This window comes from Dermacentor andersoni, chromosome 1, assembly GCF_023375885.2.
Source record: "Dermacentor andersoni chromosome 1, qqDerAnde1_hic_scaffold, whole genome shotgun sequence".
Taxonomy (NCBI): Eukaryota; Metazoa; Arthropoda; class Arachnida; order Ixodida; family Ixodidae; genus Dermacentor; species Dermacentor andersoni.
This window is the reverse complement of record NC_092814.1, coordinates 49,679,510-49,703,946: the sequence shown is the minus strand read 5'-3', so window position 1 is coordinate 49,703,946 and position 24,437 is coordinate 49,679,510. Positions and strand designations below refer to the sequence as shown.

At 43.8% G+C, this 24,437-nt stretch overlaps 1 protein-coding gene across 1 annotated transcript in view; it reads right to left on the bottom strand.

Moving 5' to 3' along the window:
• Srp72 (signal recognition particle 72) overlaps positions 1-22,020 on the bottom strand; it is a 46,449-nt gene extending 24,429 nt beyond the window's left edge. The window contains exons 1-12 of the mRNA XM_050193450.3: positions 21,473-22,020; positions 20,964-21,081; positions 20,726-20,846; positions 20,567-20,632; positions 19,417-19,491; positions 19,228-19,345; positions 17,720-17,792; positions 17,560-17,640; positions 15,256-15,313; positions 11,725-11,991; positions 6,149-6,286; positions 250-345 (exon numbers count right to left, since the gene is read on the bottom strand). Coding sequence (XP_050049407.2) covers positions 250-345; positions 6,149-6,286; positions 11,725-11,991; positions 15,256-15,313; positions 17,560-17,640; positions 17,720-17,792; positions 19,228-19,345; positions 19,417-19,491; positions 20,567-20,632; positions 20,726-20,846; positions 20,964-21,081; positions 21,473-21,578 — 1,317 coding nt within the window. The 5' untranslated portion in view covers positions 21,579-22,020. The remainder of the gene's footprint in view (positions 1-249; positions 346-6,148; positions 6,287-11,724; positions 11,992-15,255; positions 15,314-17,559; positions 17,641-17,719; positions 17,793-19,227; positions 19,346-19,416; positions 19,492-20,566; positions 20,633-20,725; positions 20,847-20,963; positions 21,082-21,472) is intronic.
• Between the last annotated feature and the right edge of the window lie 2,417 nt (positions 22,021-24,437).

The window sequence follows — 24,437 nt, the reverse complement described above, 5'->3', positions numbered from 1 at the left end:
CAGACTGAGCAAGCCCAGAGAGATGAGAAAATATGCTTCTAGAAATATACAACAGATGGTGGAACTACCGCAGAGTTCACCAACTTCATGTTACTGCACACATCTGACTGGAGAGAGTGGAGAATGTATGGTACGTCAGTGACATGGCAGGATAGAAACATGGAAACATACCAGCACATCAGTGACACTGAAATGGTTAAGTGCCTTCCGAAAATTAGGAAAAATTAAGCCACAAACAGCACAACTCACCTTGTTCTTTTTATACCAGGATATGGCATCAGCAAACACTGCTGCAGTGGCTTCCTTGTCTTCAAGGTTTTTATAAAGTGTCACCAAGGCTGAAATCTATAAAAAGAAAAACATTCATGAGCTAGATTTTCTTTTTTTTCCAGCTAGCAGTTATCAAAGCTAGCCCAAAAATCTGACCTATGACAGCTGAGCAAAATTCATGAGTGTGCTGAAACAGTTACAGTTGAGCCTTGTTACATTAAAATCGATAATTATAGGTAATTACTGGATAAAAATAAATAATACTAACTCCCTTGGATATAGTACAACTGAAATCCATGACTTGTTTGAATTAAGCAAAATTTTTGAAAAAGTTGATATTTATCATAACCTCAGGGCCAATTGGTATTACAAAGGGGGATATAACAAGCCTTTCTTGCTTAGTTCAAATTGCAGATTTTTTAAATAATTTTGCATTTAATGGGCTGAAATCTAGCAGTGTGCCACACTTTTGGTAACTTGCTGGATTTGCCAAGCACTGCAAAGTCAACAGCCACTAAACCAATGTACTCTACTCCTGCCACTACTGCATTCTACTGGTGCCATCTCGTCTCAACTAAGTACCATCGCATCCGACTCCTGCACTTGGCGCTCAAAACACACCACACCTTGGTTGAGAGTCATGTACTATTACACTGGAATAAATACTGAACAGTGGAGTGCATGCCTTCTGGTGCACGCTGCGCCATCTAACCCTTAAATGTGCGTGCAGTGAACTGCTGTTTAAAGGATTCACAACTTCACGTCCCGCTCTTACATTCTCAGCAATCACTCGGCTCGTCAGTACTGAAGAGTACTGCAGCATACTACAAGCCTCAGATTTTGTACATAATCATCACTAGATAACAACATAAATTGATAGATTTTGTTGTTGTTAAAGCTGGATTCACCTAATAGACCTAACTGCTGATTCGCTCCCTGGACAAGCATGACATGACTCAGTTTTCGTTTTTGAGTTTTCAGCGTCTTATTCAACTGTAATGCACAGGAAATTTTCAGATGTATTTTCCAGAAAAACGTGCAAGTGGGAATAGGGTAAATAATACTAAACATTGGTATTGTGAGCTGATGGTGTGGCTTCGAAATCTGCCAAGGGCAAGCTGAAAAATGACTTTTTCAGCAAATGAGAACTTCTTTAACACATTCACTGTCCCTAGGCACCCACAAGATAGACGCTGAAGCCATTGGGGCCACCACTGGAGCCAGGCACATGCATGCTGGCCAATCAAGTTTGAATTATCCAGCGAGTGCTAATTTCAGCATTGAAATAGCAAAAGTTCTCTCCCACAGAATTGCTTGGGTGCCACCCGGGACTTTCAGTCAGGATTCAATCAACACCTTCCATGTTGTGCTATTATCCAGAATTCTGACCAAAAATGGCCAAATTATTTTTAAAGACCCCAGTTGCCAACATGTTTTACTTCCTCAGAAAGAATAAATTTGCTTCTGCTTGTGCTGTCTCATGGATTGTGTGTTGCCACCTGCTAAAAGCACGACAGCACCGAGGCAAAACTAGGCTCATCCAAGGAACGAAAGGGGTTAATAGAAATATCTAATTCACTGGAGTTGAATTAATGAAAGTCTACTGTAGCCACTGTGTGGCATCCACTTGATGTAGAGGCCATGGTCGTGGACACAAAAGCACAGCCAGTTTGGCACTTTGCCAGGTGGCCAAAAACTCAGAGCTGCAAACTGCCACATCAGACATGTTACTAGCAACATGACATGCTGCCAAATTGCGGTCTAACTGGCAAGGAATAATCAGTAAGCCTTCCTTCTGAACTAAAATGGTTCAATATACCCATTTCTAGTAAATGTTTACTTCACTAAAACAGTATAAAAATACATCTGCTTCAACGAGAATTTCAAAGGGAACTACATTTAGTACTTAGGTATATTCACTAGTTTGTGGTAACTTCTGTTACGATGGGATTTGACTACCTTAGCACTGCAATGTTAGGTAAAGAATACTATGGAAATTCTGAGAATTGTCTACTAATGCGCAAGCATTCTTCGGCTCGGCTGCTATTTCGCTTTTGCATATTTATTTAGCTAGCTTATGCATGTCTACCCATCGCTACCAATCATCTACTATTACACTATTATAACAATTACATTTGTTAACTTGACCAATTATACATTTATTTTGAAGATATATCGTGCAACTGAGCCAAAACACCGTCACAGCCGGTTTTTCTTTTGCAACACCAGTTTCTTTATTTTTATTTTTTGTTACGACCTTGACATGATGATGATGACAGCACCAGTATTATTTTTTTTTTCATAATACTACCAATCATCTACTATTACACTATTCTAACAATCACATGTATTAACTTCTTTATTTCCCTTTTTTTGTTACGACCTTGATGCGGCGACAGCGACGTAACCAGTTCTTGTTGTTTTTTCTAACACTACCAAACATCTATTACATTATTATAATGATTAAATATGTTAACTTGCCCAATTATGCATTTATTTTGCAGATATAAGACATCGCAGGACAGACAGATTTTGCCGGGGTACTCACCAAGGAACACTTACACATTAAAATTAAAGGGACACTATATAGAAGCACCAAACCAGTTTAGACTGACAAAGTGTTCTTTCAAAACTCGATTTTCACTTTTTATGATAACAGGTCACAAAAAAGGTCTATAATATTATAATATAAAATGACTAATAATTACGTCAGAATTTCATGCGGAAACCACAGTGCTGGTGCATCAGTGTGGTGCCCCGGATTTCGAAGTATTTTATTTTTTTTCGTATTTGGAATGTTACGGATCAGTAAAGGCTCTTGAAACCAGCTAAGTTCAGTCTTTAGTGCCTTTAGCATACAGTGGAATCTCGATAAACGGAAATCGCTTAAACGGAACTGCCTCTTAAGCGGAACACCATCCTCATGGTTGGTTGGTTTTGTATTCATCCAATTGTATTCAGCTTTGTCTCTCAGAAAATGGAGCTCCTGATAAACGGACCCAATCTGCCCGGTCCCTTGAGGTTTCATTTAAAGAGAGTCCACTGTACAATGTACCATAGTCCATTTTCAGTAATAAAAAATTAAGTAGGCATGAGCAGACAGCATCGAAATCGATGACGTTGTGGCAAGCTGATGCTGGAACTTTAAGGCAGCGTTGCCACCTGTTTTACGCCCTTTTTTTTTCTTTTTTTTTTAAACCCTCATCTTTTACGACTTCCCAAGCCTTTTGTTATGGCAAGAGTCGTTTCTTTAGGTATTGTAGAAGGGTACTAATGTACTAACACAGCTCAAATTATTTTTTTTTTAGTATCCCTTGTGGGGTTGCGCGACCCTCGCGCCTCCCCTGATGTTTTTCCCGCATAGCGCATCCCCTGATATGCTGTTTTTTTCCGCACGGCTCGCGTGGCCTGGCGCCCGCGGCGCTCGGAGTGGTACAAGCGCGGTGTGAGAGATGGCGCCACCGTCGCGGCGGGGTTACTCGGGCGCCGAGGGACAGGCGCTTGCTGTCTTTCCCGGCGGGTCGGCGAACCGCGCCGGACGTACCGCGCGCGCGCGCCGACCATGCTTCTGCGAGACCGTCTCGCGTGGCCGCCTTGGACACCGTTGGCGTGACTGCACACGCGAACGACCAGGCGTTGGGATCCAGCATGGGGCGAACATATTCGCTCGCAATGCGATCGCGGTAAGTCTGACTTCTAGATTTGTCGCGCGCCCATCGGCATGTTTTGGGGATATGAACTCGGCTAGCAGGCATTGGTCTATGAAAGGTGCAATAAATGCCTTTGTGACTGTTTGCACTACTGTGTTGTCGTTCCTTTGTCCCAAGAGTACGGGGGAGAACCCCGTATCTCCCACATCTGGCGCCCAACGTGGGGCTCTTGGGGCATCGGACGATAGATTTAACAGTTTTGCTTCGTTCAAGACCTTTGTTTGAACCGAAGCGTAGGCCTAGCGTGAATTTTGATCGCTAGCATCGGCGGCGTGCTTTCTTGAGCGAGGCGACGGAGGCTGTAGTGTGTTTGAACATGTCAACATGCTAAGCCTTTTCGCAAGTGTTTTTTTTTAATGACATTCGTCGGTACGAGAGCCACGTGGTCTGCATCCTGGGAGAGCGAGGCTGAGCGCCCGCGGAGCAGTGGCAAGCCTGAAGCGAGTGAGTACGGAAGCCTCGTGGGTGGTCCGAATTTCTTATGTAAATAGCTTCTTCTATCTCTTTGACTCGGATGAAGTCGCGGCTCTGGGAGCCGGGTGGCCGCGGGCCACGGGTGCCACGACGGGCTGACTGGTATTGCGGCCTGGCACCGGGCGCTCCGACACCGTCTGGGACGGTGGGCGCCGTCAACTCGGATGCTGTGTGCACCGAGCGGAGTAGGACCACCTCACAGAGCTGACGTCTCCTCGCGGCTGCCTGTTTTGCGCCCATTTTGGGTGTTGTTTTTGGATGCCGGTTGTTGTCAGGGTAGCGACGCTTTAGGCCTAAGGCTTTACGAAGCTGCCTGTCGCACGTGGAGGGACACAACCTGGTGGACCGTGGCGTTGAGGCGTTGCAATTTGCTTCCCTCATTCTGTTTAGCCTCGCACGAATTGAAATTACTCGTTCGGCTCAAGGAAGCGAGCTTCGTTCACTTGAACTTAGCATCTGAGTAGCTGCCCGATCTTTTGCTAGCCGAGTTGAACATCGTACCACGTGGGCGATGCGCATGCAGAATTCCTCTCCCTTGCACTACTGTAGTGTTTGCCGAGTGTGTTGAGTCTACGCAGCGTCATTGGAGTCACCCCGGGCGATGGTGATGCTGTGGCCAGTTCGGCGCAGCGACTTCGGCGGCCTCCTGCATCCAGCTCACAACCCTCGGCGGCGGACAAAGGAGCCAGCGGTCACCGACAGCTACGGCGGCTCTTGCCAGCAGGGCGCGTCGGCGCGAGCGACGCTTGCTCGTACCGACTGCTGCGTCGTCGTCTCCGGAGTCCTGGCCTGGGATCGTGCCGTCGAGTCGCAAAGCTGCTGCTGTGACCGGCGGACGCCAGCGGTGTACCCAAGGACAGTCGGCTCGCATGTTATGGACAGCGTGTGGACATTTCCCCGGCGCGGCCACTGTTGCATGTACCACCTTGTTCGCGAAGCACGTGTTGATGTTAGACCGTGTCACATGTTTCGCCGGAATAAGAAGTGATTTAAGGTTGGGGGGATGTGGGGTTGCGCGACCCTCGCGCCTCCCCTGATGTTTTTCCCGCATAGCGCATCCCCTGATATGCTGTTTTTTCCGCACGGCTCGCGTGGCCTGGCGCCCGCGGCGCTCGGAGTGGTACAAGCGCGGTGTGAGAGATGGCGCCACCGTCGCGGCGGGGTTACTCGGGCACCGAGGGACAGGCGCTTGCTGTCTTTCCCGGCGGGTCGGCGAACCGCGCCGGACGTACCGCGCGCGCGCCGACCATGCTTCTGCGAGACCGTCTCGCGTGGCCGCCTTGGACACCGTTGGCGTGACTGTACACGCGAACGACCAGGCGTTGGGATCCAGCATGGGGCGAACATATTCGCTCGCAATGCGATCGCGGTAAGTCTGACTTCTAGATTTGTCGCGCGCCCATCGGCATGTTTTGGGGATATGAACTCGGCTAGCAGGCATTGGTCTATGAAAGGTGCAATAAATGCCTTTGTGACTGTTTGCACTACTGTGTTGTCGTTCCTTTGTCCCAAGAGTACGGGGGAGAACCCCGTATCTCCCACACCCTTTAAACAGCTCACAGGGTTTGATAATACATTGTCTGGCAAAGAAGCATACATTTTCTTTAAGGTAAACAAACACTCTCCACGGATAACGAAAAATGCACATGCACTGACAAACAACAGCAAGTGAGTCAAGCACAGCATCTACGCACAATTCCAAGTTTGTAGGTTGTGGTGCCAAGTGACTTCAGGATCTCACAGCAGTCGCTGAGGTGCCCTTGGGACAACAGTAGCTGAGCCAAAGTAAGCGATATTGACAGTGATCGGCTTGGGTGGCGTTCAGCATATTCCTAAAGAAAAAGGTAGACATTTTTATTACATGTTTCTCCGCATATTGAATCCCCCTTGGCTACACTTAACCAAAATACAGGACACTATATCACAAAGTTACATGTTAAAAAAAAGCTAACAAAAGATATGAATCACACAACTGTAAAATCGAATTACAGAGCATTTTCCAAATTATGTGTGGTGAAAGGGCCCTTCAGAAAATCTGGGCATTACAAACAAGGCAACTGCAGTACACAGATGACACAGTGACGATCATGTTGGCGAAGTATTCCACTGACGCACACCATGAAAACAGTTTGAAATTCAAACAAAAGCATGAACTCTCTTCTCCTTGTAGAAGTCGCCAGCATCCAGCAGGATTACTTGAAGCGCAATGGGCACTTCCACATCAGACACATTGCCTGTAGCGCACAAATAGCCAGCAGCAGTGAGAACAGCAGTGAGAACAAGGTGGGTCCTCAGCTCCGATGTGGTATTAGGCAAGAGAGGTATCACTCACGAGTGCCGACTGAGGCAATGGGGAGAGAGCCATTTGCAGGAAAGGTAGCCTGCCCCATTGGACAATGGCTTCCCAACATTTCCTTTGTTTCTCTATCAGCCACTACAGAAACCTTTTTATAAATTCTAGCAGTAGGCGCTACGTGGACGGCGTTTCACAACTTTTAGCTGCACTGTCAACTTTGATGCACTGTCTAGCTGATAGCTTGACAGTGCATCAGCACCTTCAACAGCTGTGCATGGAAAGGACGTGCCTTCATATCACATAAGCGATAGTCAGGCCACCACATGCTACGTTCGCTCAAAACATGAATGAGAGTGCTGTGATTTGACAGTGCATGAGCACAGTCACATGTCTTTTTTTCCTACTCCACAGGCTTTTTTTTAAATGCTGAAAAAAAGCACCACACGGGAGGTACGTGGTGACAAAAAACTGGATTGGTTGGTCGTGAAGCCCCTTTACAACGTAACGAAATGCGTTTGGCCCTAAAGTGAATACAGTTGAATCTCATTAGTTCGAACTCTAAGGGGAAATTTATTCAAATAAAACGGAGTTTGAACTAGTCCCTTTAAACATAGCACTTGATCAATAGTCTGGTAAAGCCAAAACAATCACTCGACATGTATAGAAAAAGTCTAGATTCCGTATAAAGTCCAAGTGCGATACGATTCCACCTAGCACGCCATTAGCTGTGGTTGTGAGGGAAAACGTGCAAGGAAAAACATGCGAGGGTGAGCTCAGGATGGTGACTTGATGCGCACCATCCTCCCGTGAGCCCAGTCTTGGAGGTGGTGTGATCAACCACACGGTAGTGTGATCAAGTGCACTCTAGGAGAGAGAGAGAAAAAGGGGGGCAGGAGCATGTGAGTGTGATTAAGTGCACGTTAGAGCTCCTTCCTGCTTCTTTCAAGCCAGATGCAAGCGGAGGGAAAAGGAGAGCACGCACCACTGTGCTTGCTCCGGCTCTGTCTCAGTTTCCCACACATCCTTCTTCGTCATGTTTACGGTAGCTACGCAGTGAGCCTTCGCGTTTGGCTCGGCTTTTTCCTAAATGCGGGCCATGGGAGCCAGAATATTAAAAAAAATAATTGTTGCAAGCTGTTTTAGTTCGAATTCGCTGGAGTTTTTCACTACAGTTATACCTCAAAATAACGAAGCATTTAACTCTTCATAACCTCCTGTCCATAGAACACCATGTATTTACAACCTCAATTTAACGTAGTGTGTTTGCATGCGATTTCAATATAATGAAACTTCGCTTCCGCCGCAAGGGAATGCTGAATAAACTGAAACTTCTGTGGCTGCAGATGGCCAAATGGTTGAATTACAAACTGCTGCTTGCAAACGCACCTCGCAAATCACACCTCTCAAATCGGAGCCATATCATGTTCCGTATAAAGTACCAGTGCGATAAGATCTTATATCACAAACTTTGTGCTTTAGGTGCGAGTGAAAGTGTTCAAGGGTGAGACAAGAAATATGGTGGCTTCTCAAGTGCCGCCTTCCTGCGCGAGCAAAGGGAAAGAGGGGGAGGGGAGCTCGCTCGCTCATAGTAACGTGATCAAGTGAGCGCGAGGGGGGGTAAGTTGGCGTGTGTCTGTCTCGGCGTGACCACGTATGGCTGTAAGCTCAGCTGAGCGCAAGTGCATCCGCACACCCTGATTTAGAGGTAGTCTGCCGCGTGTGCAAAGACTGGCCCTGCCCAGACGGTGTGGCCTCATGTAAGCTATCTTACCACGCTTAGTATTGGAGGTTGCGTAATCTCAAATTTCGGTGACCTGACCCATTGGAGTCAGAGGCAGACCAAACATTCACTCCCTGCTGCCCTGCCTGTGCTTTTCATGATTTTCATGAAAGCGTCTTCTCAGCTGCGGGGGCAGAGTGCACATGACAGCGTGGCTGGCTTCACTTAATTCAGTATCGTTGACGTGATGATGAAACCACATCCTTTGTCACCGACTCCCAAATTCATGAAAATGAATTGTTTTCTCATTAAAATTTCCTTTTTTTTGATTGTACACGGTCGTCCACTTTAAATTTGAACACGGCTCCGGGCGGCCGGCGCTCCGCGGAGCGCCGGCCGCCCGGAGTTGTGTTCAAATTGGAAGTGGACGACCGTGTACAATTCAGAAAATTTTGCGGCTCCTTCCTGTGTAAGGAAAATCGATCGGCGACTGTACTGATTTGCATAAAAGGTCGAATTTCAGTACACCGAAATTTTGATATAATGAAGCAAAATGCCGATTTTGCCTACTTCATTATATTTAGGTTCAGCTGCATTTAAATACATAGGACATTGCCGGGACCAACAGAACAGTTCGAATTATCAGTCAATTCGAATTATTGGGATTTCACTGTACATATAAAACATTTTCCAGCGAAAGCTGTATATGACTAACCTTCCATAGTTTTTTCGGCGTCCAGCAACAGAAACAGACTTAGCGATTTCTAACAAACCCGTACATGTGCAGTGCGGCGGCGCAGATGTGAAAATGCGGAACAGGTTAGAACACTCGCCGTGAACAGTAGCATGACATCAAGGTTATCGCAGTATATAAGCAGGAGAGGTATCGGCGCTAAAAACAGCTGTGTTATCGATGGGGCGGACATGTATAGTTCGTACACCTGAAGAACAACTTGCGTACGAGGAGCGCCAGAGGGAACAGCAACGAGAATGTAAACTGCGCCGGCACAAAACGACCACCGATGAAGAACGTCCCGACGATGCTGAACGAAAACGACAATCGCAAGCCTGGGCACCTTCGAACAAGCAACGATGCCAGACTCGCAACACAAAAAAAGACAACCATTACACTCTGTGAAGACGGAATAGCAGCGAAAGCACTTTGCTTTTCATTTGAAAGCTTTGACTGTCGTCAGCTTTAGCTGCCATTCCATGTTCACATAGTAGATTGGTTGTCATTCTTTTTTCATAATTCATCTTAGGTAATTAACTAATGAAGTAGAATATAAAAAATACTCCAAAAGGTGCCACATGACAGCAAATAATATGTCCTTGATTTCACCCAGCTGCAGTTTATCACTTCTTAACCCTTTCGCTGTCGGACGTTTCTGGCCGTGACGCACCCCCAGTGTCGGCTTGGTTTCAGGGAACGAGCATAACAGGGAATGAACATAGCAATTTATTTTTGATTATGATTGGTATACAAATAACATAGTCAATGCAATATGCACATTTCAGTGTTCTGCAGCTGTTGTTAGTAAACATCATCATCATCATCAGCCTGACTATAAAATCCGTTCAACATCCGAATCTGACGATGCGGAACCCTCTTCCTCTCATGCGACTTTGTCCGAATCCGAGCTCGGCTCGTTTTCTGAATCGGAATTCAGCCACCGCTCCCATGAGCAGACGAAGGTCCCGCGCGCCGAGCCATCCGAAAGTAACCGCGCGCAGGGAGGATGCGCTTTCAGTCGCCCGCGCAACGGAGAAAAATGGGACGTTGCGTGATCAAGAAGACAGAGAGAGATGGAAAAAGGCTAAACAAAGTTCGAAGGGCGTTACGTTTACTGCTGCAAGTCGGAAGCGAGGGTGCGGCGAGAGAGCGAAAGCAGCAATCGAGTCACCCTTTTTGGAGAGGCAACGGCACGTGCGCCTGAACTTGACGCGCCGTAGCAGGCACACCAACAGAAGAAAAATAAAAACCTTCAAACCAGCGGAGATTACAGAACAACCCTTGAACCCATAACCACACGCGCACGACGCATGAGCATGATCCAGCGAACGCGGAGCCACCGCGCCACTCAGCAAAGAGAAAGTGGGGAGTGGCAGTCGCACCGTACTCTTCAATACATGGACTAACACAGGTCGGAGCGAATATACGAACTTGTAGAAAGAGTCAACAGATGGCGTGGCCAATACAGGAGCGCCTACTTTGCGCTCAGGCGCGAAATTTTGAACGCACGATAGAGAACGTACCGGTACGTCAGTGACACCGTGGGGGGGAAGCGCGATGACGTACCGGTACGTCCGTGACAGCGAAAGGGTTAAAAATCCTCAGCTCAAGTAGTGCTTTCATATACTCGAACCGGAATAATGTAACAATTCGGTTCAGATTCTTTTTCTTTCTATGCATCATCAATGGTCTGAACAGCGCTCTGCCTACGTCATCACCAGGATCAGCTGGTTGTCAGCAGTGGATGAGAAGAAAGGAATAAAAGAGAGCAAAAGGAATCGCGACATTATACCAACCCTGTACTGGAAACTAACATATCAAGGTGGCGTTGATGCCATGCCAAGCCCCCAGATTTCTTTACAGCATCATTTTGAAAGTGCATACCAACACTACTATAATGCACTCAGTAGGCCATGCAATAGCTGAGAAGGAACTGCCGATTTCAGCCTACACATTTAGGAAGAAAGTGCGGACAGCTGCCAGGAAACAGGAATAGGCTTTGTTGCTTTTAGTTAGTAAGAAAACAGGCGAGAAAGAGAGAAAAGAAGTAAGTCTTGGCGAATGGAGCAAGAAGATGGGATGCATCCAAAGAAAGTGAAATCTGCTTTAAGTTGAAGTGGTCAGATGCTCCCATCACTGCCCCTGTACCACAATTTCAAACTGGATATATTAATTTTGTGCTTTCTTTTTAGACTAAAAGGGTGTAAAGGTTCACTATAATAGTATCTAGTATCAGAAAAAAGTTCACCAAGTGCACATCCAACCAATCCCAGTAAGCAGTATATCACATCCACTATCAGAAGTCACTGCCGCATGCCACTGCAGTCAGCAAGAATATCACAGTCTAGAGTAGATTAAAATACTTAATACTCTGACACCAGCAATTCATAGCACTTGAGGCACTACCATAAGACATACTAACACAAAATGAAATCTACATGTTCAATGTGTGTCACACAGCCCCTTTACGTCACACGGCGCCTTTAGGTCAGAACCACAATAATGCTAAAGGGTGACTTGCCTTGAGCAGTCGCACAACCTCCTCAAGTTGCTTGTCCTTGCAGTGCATCGTCGCAGCTCGAAGCAACACTGCTTCATCAGCAGAATTTTTAAAATTCTTTTCTAATATGGTGACAGCCTTGACACACTGGTCTAGCTGACCTGTGTGGTACAACAGGAGGCAGTGATTCAGTGCTATGGCTCGTCGTTGCTGTGACGTCAGTTTGCTCTCCAGCCCTTCAGCCACCGCCATCTTGATTTTCTTCTTGGAGTCAAACATGTTCTGGTCCTGTGCAGTGCAAATTACAAAGCAACAAATATTTCTTAGTTCCCAACGCACTTCTTTTAGAGTTCTTCGATACTGTAGCCTACACTAGTAGCATGTATTCTCGGCCATTATCGGCAACATTGCATGCAGTTGTCCCACTTGTCATTTATTTATGACCCCAGATCATGTTTTTGCACTGTATTCCCAGCAAATTGTTAATATACAGTTGAACAAACCTGTTATAAGCAAAGTAGCATCAGAAGCAAAATATACATTCATTATGCCAAATGTTCACTATAAATGTGAAAAACAATAATGGTGTGAATCAATCCACAATAGACTCACACAGTAAAGGTGTTCAACTACAACACCACTGAGCATAACAATGACGTGGCTTTGCCCGATGTCTATTTATGCATTTTATTCTGCACAATAAGCATCCTGTTACTGCGACCAAAATACACAGCATGGGGCATCCTCTATAATCAGTGAACATACAGCATGTTTCAGCCCAGATTACACCACTGCTACCAGGCAGTGTTAAATTTATATAAGGCACCAGATCATGACAACCAACCAAACTGTATATTTATTCCATAGTATTCAGCAATTTGTTATGCAAGCATCTCTTATAGCAAGGCCCAATTACGCGGACAAATGGCCAAAATGCAGCAAGCCCTAAAGTTGACTGTATCTAGAAACAGCTTACTGTGGTGATGGAATTTCGTGGCAAGGACAGAAACTAATGCTTTGAACGTAAATGGCCTTCAAACTTTTAGTAAAGCACTTAAAAATCATTGTTTCAAACATTTTTTTCTTACACATAAAAAATCCCACATAAAAATGCAGTATAACAAGCACGTGGTGCACCTACATGAACATGTGAGCTAGGTGATCAACCAGTGTGCACAGGCTTCACTGCCATCAGACAAGTACATCGCATACTTTGCTTGTTGGAAATTAATGCTTGCAACACAGCATGAAAATTGGCTGAGCATATGGTGTAACATCAAGTTAGGAATAGGATCTATGTTTACACATAGCAGTCAAAGCTCAATATAACTATCTACTTGCGGCAAAAAACTCTCTTCATTCAGTCAAGTTTCAGCATTAAAAAATAACAGGCTCCTGGGACAATCCTGGTGGACAGCATCGTGTCAATAAACATTTGCGAACAGAATCATGCAAGAAACTTGACCAATAATTACTACATCAAAAGCACTGGCACATACTGTTGAGATATTGTGGAGAGAAATGCTTCAGTGCGGACGACATCTACTTTTGAATGCAATGTAATCATTATTTTATATGTACACAACTAAATTGCATCAAGTAGCTGCTGTCACAAGGGAACAGTGCACAATTTTCTTGGTGGTGTCAACACCTGCTTTTCAATGATGCATTCTTCCTGGCTTACTAAGCCTCCACTAACAGTAACAGTGGCCTATTCACAATGCAAGAAGTGCAACCCATCAGTCTAGTTCTACTAAACCATGGTTGGTACACAACATCCAATGCAAGATTTAAGGACAATTAAAGGATTTCCAGGTTGCTGAAGGCCAAAATTCAAGGAGGTTGAAACTAACTTCAGCAATAAAAAGCTAAAAATATTCACATCTCCTTCTTAGCTGCAATTATTTATACCAAAGCAGTCACTGCACACCTGCTTCAAGCTATTCCGGTGGCTCAAAGTCTACTTTCTTATTGTAACAATGTGAATTGCCTTGTGGCACATCGCACATATTGCTTGATAAGGGTTAGTAGTGTTTGGCTTCACCCAAAGATACTTGTCGCATTAAAGCCCAAATGGCTGAAACTTGCTTTCCTACAGGCATTTTCCTAGAGCCTAGGCCTCAAATATAGAGCCATGATAATGGTTTGGTTGCCTGATCTGGCTTCGTCTCGCACCCCGATGGCAATGACAATTTATATATATATATATATATATATATATATATACATACAAGGTCGGCTCCCATCGGATGACGGCGAAAATGCATGCTGCTGGCCGAGCGCTGCCGAGGAGATAAAGAACGCCCTGCCGCTTCACCGTCGCCAGTCACGATGCAGCCGATCTTGTTCACCGAACGCATGTTTAAGAGTAGCACGATACCACTGCGCAAGTGCTCTGTCACGTGGCTTTTTTCATATTTCGCAGGCTTTCTTTGCAACCCGGAAAAAAAGACTACGCGAGACATATCGTAAAGGAAACAACTCGATCGGTGGTTTCTGCAGGTGTTCTACAAATCCGCCTATCATACTTGGGGTTCTCAGCCAATAACTAAAAAGTTGGGTAATTAAACTTAATTAGAGAGTTATGGGGAAAACAAAAAATTGTCAGAGTTACTATAGACTATTGCGAATAGTATGCGTTCAGTTCAATTCGCTTCTGACGCGCGTTTCATTTTTAAATTCTTGGCTCAAGTTATGTGGAACACCCTGTGTATATATAGCCTCAAACGAGGTTATATAGTTGACAGTGTCCATGGCGTAGCACCGATGTGGAGTTTGTTACTTTTAATGTTCAGAAGTCACCCTCAAACCTAGTTATCAAAGAAATCAAGGGGCTCATTTATTTTCAGAAAGTTCTAAGGGCACTTGAATCTCCTTTTCCAAATTCAAAGAGGTGTATGAACCCTGCTCAATATCTCTTTACTGCACCTATTCCAAATTGTCCAAGTTGCCACAGTTGGCAATGGCAGTGATGGTGAAAGGTGCAAGCAGCTTTAGCCTGGAAATCTAGTGTAACAATTGCTCACCCTGAACATGTTCTTTACTGGCACTGAGGCACACCAAGAAATATCAAAGAAACCAGTATACACTCAATAACGAGGCATAGATGCGACGCTTCCTTGAAAACTGTATTGTGGCCATAAAGTGGCATTGCAGCATTTTTTTTTTTTTTTCGCCACTACGGCAGTCCCCTAAATGTCTTATGATTTACATGATCTAATCATGTCCCATAAGTTTGGACTGGTGCGTATGCACATCACTGAACATTCAAGAAACTAGTAATACATAGGAAAACAAGGAATAAATGTGATACTTTCTTGAAGACTATGCATCACTGCAGCAGCCCTCAAAATGTCCCATAACTTACACTGCAGAAGCTTTCGGTTCCAAGCTCTTCAGCAGAGGGAACTGCTGAAGGTGCACATGTTGAGTATCATGTGATTCTGGATGGCTTATGGGAACGCGTACATGCACTATGTGTTTTGTTAGCACCCAGGAACTTGAAAATAAGTAAACATCGCCATCTACAAGAAAGAAGACAGATTTCCTTACCTTGTTTATTGTTACAATGTTGTTAGCTGCCACCGCTATGATGGCATTGTCTGAAGGTCTGCAACAAAACGGCATTCAACTATAGACAACAAATATATTTAAAAAACATGCAAATTTGTGTCCAGCACTAAGAAACAGTCTCGCTCAATTTCGTTAGCCACATCTGCTCAGTGTCTGTGGCATAGGTGTACGGAAGGCTTTATATTAGGAAGGGGGAGGAGGGCATATACTGCAGGCCAGACTTGGTGCCTTTTAACAGTGCTTCCTTAGCCATATTGTTTTCATTAAGAGGTTTTCATTTTTCACCTTTATCTTTTTAACATTGAAGATTAAACCAGACTATTCTATAACCTTTCCCAAAAGGTTTTCTCCGATGGAAACATCTCGGCTGTTGGTAAAACAAAATGTTTTTTGATCAGACTTTACTGGTGGTTTTATCCTCACCTTGTTATGAAAAATAATACCTAGGCTTGAGGGCAGGGTATTTTGGGAGAGGCTACCTAGCACCTCCCGAAATACCTGCCTACACCCTTGCTCTCAGGCCACGATACTAAGGTTACAGAGCTAAAGCATGACACAAGACAAGACTTCAACCAAGGCCAAGCCTGTCGTAACCTGGTCGTGTGTCCTGCTTTCACGCTGACTTTAGTAATTATAAAAAATTATTAACTAGCCCAATACACCATGCTCATGCGTGTAAATAGGACGCTTTGGGGGCATCCACCTTAGCATTGCTTCCTGTTTCATATTCTGTTAGAGGAATTAAAGACTGTGTAATCAACCTGTGCCCCCTTCCTCCTTCATGCATACACCTATGGGCTACGATTTTGTGGCGATACCTTTTCCCGATGCTAATCTCTTTCGCGCTTTTTGCTTTCATGAGTGGTCAAGAGACGCTCCCCTGGGCGGAGTGTCAAATGTGGCCACTCACAAACACGAAAAGCGCCGAAAGGCATTAGCATCAGGAAAAGACATCAGTACAAAATCGCGGCCATGGTCTGTAATACAGTAAGTGCATCACCAGCGGCACAAGGGCAATGCCCCATTTATGTGCATCAGGACAAGCTAGGCTAAGGACCACACAAGAGGGCCATGTTGGCATAACAGAAATCAAATTCTCGCACACCAAGTAAGAGAGCGAACAAGGAACAGAGACTGAGAACATCAGTAAAGGCTTCGTACAACGCAACTGGAAAAACATACTTGGTTATATAAACATCAATGTCTAGAGGTTGCCTAGTGCAGGCCGCATAGGAGGAAGCTTTATCACAGGAGCTACAAAATATACATAGAAACAGAGAAATTGTCCTGCTTCGTATTCACTGAACTGATTCTGATGAGCCTCCCTTGTTGCATTTAAAAGGGAAAGTTAATTGGAGCAGATTTTTTACTTATGGCTATGACATTTTAAAAGAAACTTGCCTAAAATGGGAAATTTTTAAACCGAAGAACTTCTCAGTGAGAACAGATATAACACTGTGGGCTGCATCAATCAGGGCGTCCAAAGCAGACAAAATGGATATATCATACATAATTCTGAAACATAGCAATGTTTTGCAACTAGATTCTATGCAAGATTCATGTAACCAATGTGAAGTTTCACGTAAGCTCCCTCAACAAATACTTCCTATTTTGTCAGCTTTAGCCACTCTTATAGGGCGCAGCTTACAGAATTGCAGTATGTTTTTGGCACAGAGTTGGGTAGCTGTAACTTGGTGCTTCAATGCTTTTTAATAAGGAGAGTGAACCGAGCAACTTGGTATCGATTCATGTCAAAAATTTAGTGCTACATAAGATGAAAACAAAGGAAGAACACACCACTAGCGCGGTTATCAGAAAGAGCTTGGGGTGCATTCTTCCTTTGTCTTCATCTTTTCTAGCGCTGAATTTTCAACAAGTCTTTTTATTTTTAGAAAACTTTTGTAACACATTTCGAGGCCCTAGATTAAAATTATGCTTTGAACAGTCAGTAGCATTAAAGTTTTTCTCTTGAATGTGACAAGTTTTGTTAAAAATGATTGGGCAGCAGCCCAAAGAGAGCATTTCCATTATTTTTATGCAGTATTTTCAAAGGTAAATCAGACTTTGTCTCAAACTAAATAAAGCCTCCTCACTTTGTCTTTTTCAATTTCTTGGAAGAGAAATTACAGAACCTAGCAATGGCATCACTTTTGTGGAATGAAAACATTTTGTTACATCATGGGCCACAACTGATCTTGAACTACATAAACCAAAGGCAAATGCTAAAAACCAAGCTCTGTGCAATCTGCTTTCATATCAGAAATGTTACAGGAGTCTACTCACCGTTGTTTGAGTGTTAGATTGTACAGTTTCATGGCCTGGTCAGGGAAGCCTAACCTCTGCTTGGCATAACCTAGTTGTGTCCTGAAAAAACATGTGCTTGAACACCTCGGCCCAAACTGTGTGACTGCAGAAGGCATGAGATCACCTAGCACTAGCATACCTCACAATGGCCAGCTCTTCCTCTATTTCATCCTCAGGAACATCATCTTCTTCTAGCGACTTTTTGCATAGTTCTGTTGACAGTGCAAAGTAGGCAGTCACACAGTGATATCACCTCAGTGTATTTGTCATGCACAACTTCTTAGTAGTCAACATTGAAAAACTTGTCCCAACTCATGCAAAGTTTCCACATTAAAGCCTTACTGCAATGAAAGTTCACTTCGGTAAAGTTATTACAAATGAGTAGTGTTATGATTGGACTGAAATTCAGCATCGCAAGTCCAGGCAACATTCCAGCTTGCCTGCCTTTGTCGAGTTCATTGCCCGCCTCTCCGAGAAAGCGTCATCACTTTGGCACCTGCCACTTCCCTGAGCTGACCCAGGCAACAGGGCAAGCAATGAAGGGGAGAAGGCCACTGGCATCTCAGATCACCAGGACGACCAAAAGTGTGGGGCGAACAATCAGGTGCTGGCACCACCATGGGTGCACCCATAGTCTGAGACAACCTGTTGTGTTACCTATCTTACTATTGCACCATTGTAGAACATTTCGTCATTCACACAACAAAGGACAGAGGTTGCGTAGAGGGGAAGTGTCAAACTGCAGCTTTCATTTCTGGGGCAGAATATTCATACAACTGCACTGCATTCAGACAGGTCTTTACTGCACATGAATTCCTCATGTGATACAATCTTAGCAGATGTCACAGAAATTACAGTTTAAGTACATCTATAACTACCTTTGCTAAAGAAAGCATGATTTGGTGGGTTAAAGAGAACTGAAGACCCTTGGCTCCAGCACCAATCACAACAGCAACAACAATTAGACCATGTCACAACCATCTCTTCATGGACCAGTTTTGTTTTCAGCTTCGGTTAGTGGGCTCAACATAACTATGCCAGACTGAAGAAGTGTCATAGCTTCCTGTAAGGCATGCTGCGTGCCATACTCTCACATTAGTGATGAGCTCTGCATTATAGTGCACACATTCTGAATGCACACCTTATCGCCAAAGCAAAGGCCAGCTGGCTATAGCCAGAAATGGTCAGCTGGCATTTACTTTCTGTGGCATTTAGAAATCACATCGGTTACTGAATAATGACACACTGTGCATACTTCAAAATTTGTTACTTCTTACATTATCACCTTTAGTGCAAGACATGGTTTTCCTGCTTTTTAAAGTAAAATTTAATTCATGCAACAGTATATTCTTTTCAGATATACTTATCATAAGAGCATTCATTCCATTAAAATTGATGCCCTCTTCATGTAAATAAACAGGAGCACAGAACATTCAATTTTGTGAACCACAATGGTCAATGGCATAGAGTGAACAATGAAAATAACCACCTTTCTTTAAAAAATTTACAATACTTTAGTACCTGAAGCTAACAGAAATCAACTAACAATAAGAATAAGCTTAACAAGGTCAAAATTTGTAGTCTCACTTAAAAATGGTAAAGCAATCAAAAGTAGGCTTTTGCGTAAAGTAGGCAAAAAATACTTGCCTTCAGCTTGCACAAGCTTCTGAAGTGCATCAGCGAACTTTGCCAGACCCAGCAAACTGCAAGCTTTGTTATAGCACAACTCATATGAACCTTCTCCTAGACTTGGAGCACCTTTCACCTGAAAGTGTGTCCACAACATTGGAACAACATAAGCTTATTTCCAAGCATTAAAATATCAAAGGCACATACCTCCTGTTGAGTCTGCATTGTCAAAGAAGCTATGACAGCTGCAAGATTTGTTTGTCTTTCCTCTTCATATTCATCCTTAAAAAGAGACAAAAAAAAAACAAAAAAAACATGGTGTTGCTGTTCAGATTGCAACAGTAATCATGCAGAAGTTTCTGTAAGCCTTAGTTAACCGTTTTCAGTTGGCTGAAAAGTGCTCCGGCGAATATCTTACGTTCATCACTTAAATGGTCTCACGTTTAAAGCGTGCAAAAATCTGATCAACAATAAAGCCAACACAACCTTGACTGCCTGAAAAATTGGGAAAATGAAATTGGGAAACTTTAGCAGAGGCATAAAAGTTTTCAGCACATTTAACATTGTGTTTCACCTACAAGAAAAGATTCATTGCTGCCCTCCTAGTGCCACAGTGCCTAGTGCCCTCCTAGTGCCATTGCTGCCCTCCTAGTGCCGTGTAGCCTACGTCTACACATGCTGCACACATGCAGCATGCACACATACATGCACACACAACAGTAAAGGGGGAATATTGGGGATAGAATGCATTTCTTTTGAAAGCTTGTCCCCCTTAGCAGACACCTTTTGTGAGACACCTTTTGTGGGATACATGCCACCTTTATTGACTATTATTTACCTTTAGAAGCAGCACACAAGCAGCAGTCAACTTGGAAGAGCACAAACTGACAAGCATCGCATAGTCCTTAAAATCATAGTGACTTCAACAACTCTGCCGTTGCCGTTTTCAATTGTTTGTTTCTATAAACTTGCTCAAAACAAGAGCCCCTCAGGAGACTGGTGTCCTCTCTCTCCATCAGGAACAATTCCAACGGAGGGTTTAAAGACCGACAAGCAAGCCATGTTTGTGAACAGAATAAGTTTTTCCAAAAAGTCATAGAACTAGTCCACATTCGTAAGCATTATGAAAAATTAAGAAGAGTCGGCAAGTACACACTTACTCTAGTTTGTTATCCACAGCACCTAACTATAAGTGGACCAGGATTTTAGAAGAGACAGCTCGCATAACCTCTTCGAACAAAATTCTGATGACAACCAAGCAATGTTATATTTAGCGCTGAAACCTCACATCCTTCTTAGAAATGGAGAAAGCTCCTCTCACTACTTGGATTGAGCAGGTACATATCAAACAACTAACCTCCGAGTTCTTGATGAGGTCCTTGTAGACATCAAAGCATTCCTGGTAGTTTTCAAGCCTATATAGCTGTAATAAGTGAAAGCAACAGTTTCTTATAGACACAACTTTACAACTGGTATTACGGTTAAGGTACTGCAGATGTATATAAACGCCACATACCACTTGTGCTTTCAACTCTTTAACTCTAAAGCTCTGCGTAGTAATGCTACTCAACAAGTTCCACGCCTCCTTGGTGTCATTCAATCGGTATAAACAATATGCCTTCTCAAAAGCCACGTCCCTGTTGCAAAAGAAACAGAGCAAATTAGTGCACACAATCATATTTATCTGTGTTTTGTATGTTACATACACTGGACTAAATCTCGCAACGAGTCAGCTACGACAGTTGCATACACACCCGATGTGTTTGGAGTTCTTATTGATGACGTCGATTGCATCCTTGAAGTTTCCTAATTGTATTAGGCACACCACCTTGCACTGTAACGCTTTTTCTTCCGTCGGAAACTCATGCAAGACTGAAACAGAACAGAAACCGGTTAAGTACTGCACGCGAATGTCAAAGCAACGTAACACGCTTAACAGAGTGTGTCGCTCAACTGACAGCAGTTTATTCATTTTGAACGAAGACAGTCAATGTTTTATACCTTGTCCGCAACAAGCAATAATCGGTACTGAGCAATATAAACGAGTACGCACTGTTTAGTAGTTAATGGTATGCAAGGGGGTCGCCATATGGGCTGGACGAATAAAGGTGATCACGAGTGGATTTCGTCAAAGTTAACAACAGAAACACAGAGTTTACGTTAAGAGAAGCGCGCAACACCTACGAATTCCTCGCTCTAAGTGGTAAAAACAGCGAGGCAGAACACATGAGTGCGCACGAAGATCATGTGAAGACGTACTTACTTTTGTCACAAACCTTCAGGGCTCGGTCGTACTCTCCGCTCTTCCCGCAACGGCTAAGCTCAAGGTAAAACCCAGACAGAGCAGCCGACGTGTTTGTTTGAGCCATGTTTCAGGCAGAAAAGAAAAAAAAAACACGCGGCACAAACTTTACCAACTTCTGCCAGCTTCGTTTGCCTCGCTGCCTCCAGCGATGGACAGCAGCTATGTGGCCCACCGATGACGGCGCCTCCTGGGTGCATAGTGAATCCTGGGTGCATTTCGTGAATCGTGGCGTCGATGTCAAAAATTTAAAAAAAACACTCTTAAGTTAACCGAAAACTAACTCAAACGCCTGATAATGTACCGAATAAAGTTAAACTGTGTGTGATTACACCGTCTTTAAATAAAACGCATAGCAGACGCTTTTATTCCGCCAGTTAAAAAAAAAAAATTCCTTTCAGCCATTTGCGTTTTGCAACCAGTTTCGCTGATCAGTTTAGTTGATATTTCTTTCTGCTTCGTTGCTCTAAAAAACAGACGCGGGGCACGCTGATAACACCGCTTCCCAATCATTTCGTTTCCTACTTGTCCGAAATTCATTAGCACTTGAAAACTGGTTGCCAGAAACTCCGGTACACTAGCTTTGCCGCACGATCGCATTACTGAAAATTTCGAACAGTTTCGTGCCTTTTAGATGTTGCTGTTACTGGGGCTAGAGCGTACTCTACTGGGGCGAAGTGCTGCAAAGCGCAGAGCTGTGCTTGCATGTGCGTGTTGTATCCCTTTTCGACACGTTGACACACTGCGAATTATACTACAAGCTTTGTGAATTATACTGAATTTGTACGAGGTTTCCGTATGGAAGCCGAAACCTCTGGAACTCGACACCTTTTTGGTCGTGTCCTTGTTTACGACAGTAATTATACTTGATCGACTTCTGTAAAATGTGCTATAACTTAATCCTGGGCATGCCCTAGTTCAAATATCTCACTCGACCCATAAATGAAGGGGCTAATTGAGTTCCACAAAAAGCTTTGTGGCAGGATACTTTCCATAGGAAAAAAAAAAAGATTAAAAAGCGCACCAGTAAGCAAGGAGAACACGTGCCAGTAAAATTCTCGGTCATGAGAGCTAGCAAAACGGTGAATTTAGACAATGCAAACATCATGAAGATCATTGAGTTACATTTCTACATAATATTTCTTTCCAAACACCATTAATGACTGGAATGACTTGCCTTTGTAAATGTATCAGCATTGTTTACCTTTTGTACCAGCATGCATTACCGTATTGTTGAAGCATTTTGTTGTATTAGCACTGTTTTACTTCTTGTGACCCAATATTGTATTTTATTCACCATGCACGGACTTCGTGTCCACAGTATGAAATATATGAAAATATCATGCAAGCTGCTCGTAACAGGAACCCATGCAGCTACGCTTCACTAATTAGTGCCACCGACTTCTGCATTAGGTCTACGTAATAACAGCCTCTCACCTTTGCACACCATTTAATCCTGTCTGTTGAAAATTAATTCTGAACACATTACTTGTTTATTCAGCACTGTGAAATAAACCAAACCAAAAATTCCGGATTATTCATGGGTGTTTAATGCATAAAGAAATGTGCACAACATGCCTAAACCTCGATATATGTGTAAGCACTGTAAAAAACAATGTATCGTATCCGTAGCACACATAGCCATTTTGGGAAACTTGCACATGCAATGTGTGTCCCCCCCCCCCCCCCAAAAAAAAAAACAAGACCAGCAAACTACCATACAAGTTTCAGCAAGCACCCAGACACTTCTTTCTTGCTTGCTTGAAGTATAACTAGAGGTGGGTGAATGTCAACTTTTTTAAATATGAATAAAATATGAATAGTCAGTATCTAATATCTAATAAAATATGGAATAGCGAAACGCAGATGCAGAAATTTACAGCAGAAATATTTACTTCCATATAATTAGGTACCATGCTGCATCGACTAGTGAAAAAAGACGGTAACTATCAAGGACAATTAGAGTCACTTTGAAGCAAGGTTACCAAGTGTCATTAAAAAGAAACTGCAAGAATAGCCTCTCGACATTCTTAACGCCTGGTTTCAAACGTTTCCCAGAATAATGGCTGGTGTATAACTAGAATTTTAACCCTTTACAGCAACTTGTTGCATTTACGCAACATTCCGATGAACGGCGTTAAAAACAGAAGTCCGTTTGGAGCTGCCTGTACACACTGTTGCATTTCCGCAACATTCGTCTAAGAAATGTCGCCTTTTGCTGCCATCTGTGCTCATCCTTCACATCTTCTAGCAAAACAAACGCGGCAGAGGCTGCACACGCCCGCGAGCAGTGATACAGGTAAGTTTTGCCAATTGTAAATGTATTTCGCCATAAGACAAAGCGAAAAAAAAAAAAATTCTTACGCTAAGCTCCACATCCTCCCGACTCAGTAGATTAAAAAAAACTTTGTTATCTCGGAATAGTTTGTTCCTGGCGACTGAACGTTGCTATGTTGCGCAAATGCAACCCCCAATGTGTACCTGGTTTACTTTCTTTGGAAAAGTGAAATGGCTCCCAAAGACTTTTACAGCTGAGCAACTCCTCCCGACAGTGAAGGCAGCGACCTTTCCAGGAGCGATGCCAACCAAGAGTGTAAGTCCGTTTCGATTCAATATGTGCGCAAGATGTTTTCTGGTCGAATTTCCTTTTTTTTCTTTCAAAAGGATGCGGTGCATGCGCACGCTGCCCTGTCCTGTCGTCACGGGCACAATCTTACGTCTGTGCTTCTATGTGCTAAATTTTGACGTGAAAACACTGCATTGTTTCCTGGCAGCACGGGGATCTGCATGACATACTGCACGAAGTGTGGGAACCACCTGTGCTGCAGAAACAAAAGCAATTGCTTCTTATTGTTCCACACTAAAACATAAGTGCACCGATGATCGTCACGTGCAAATAAACATCTGAGTATGAATCGCACTAAGT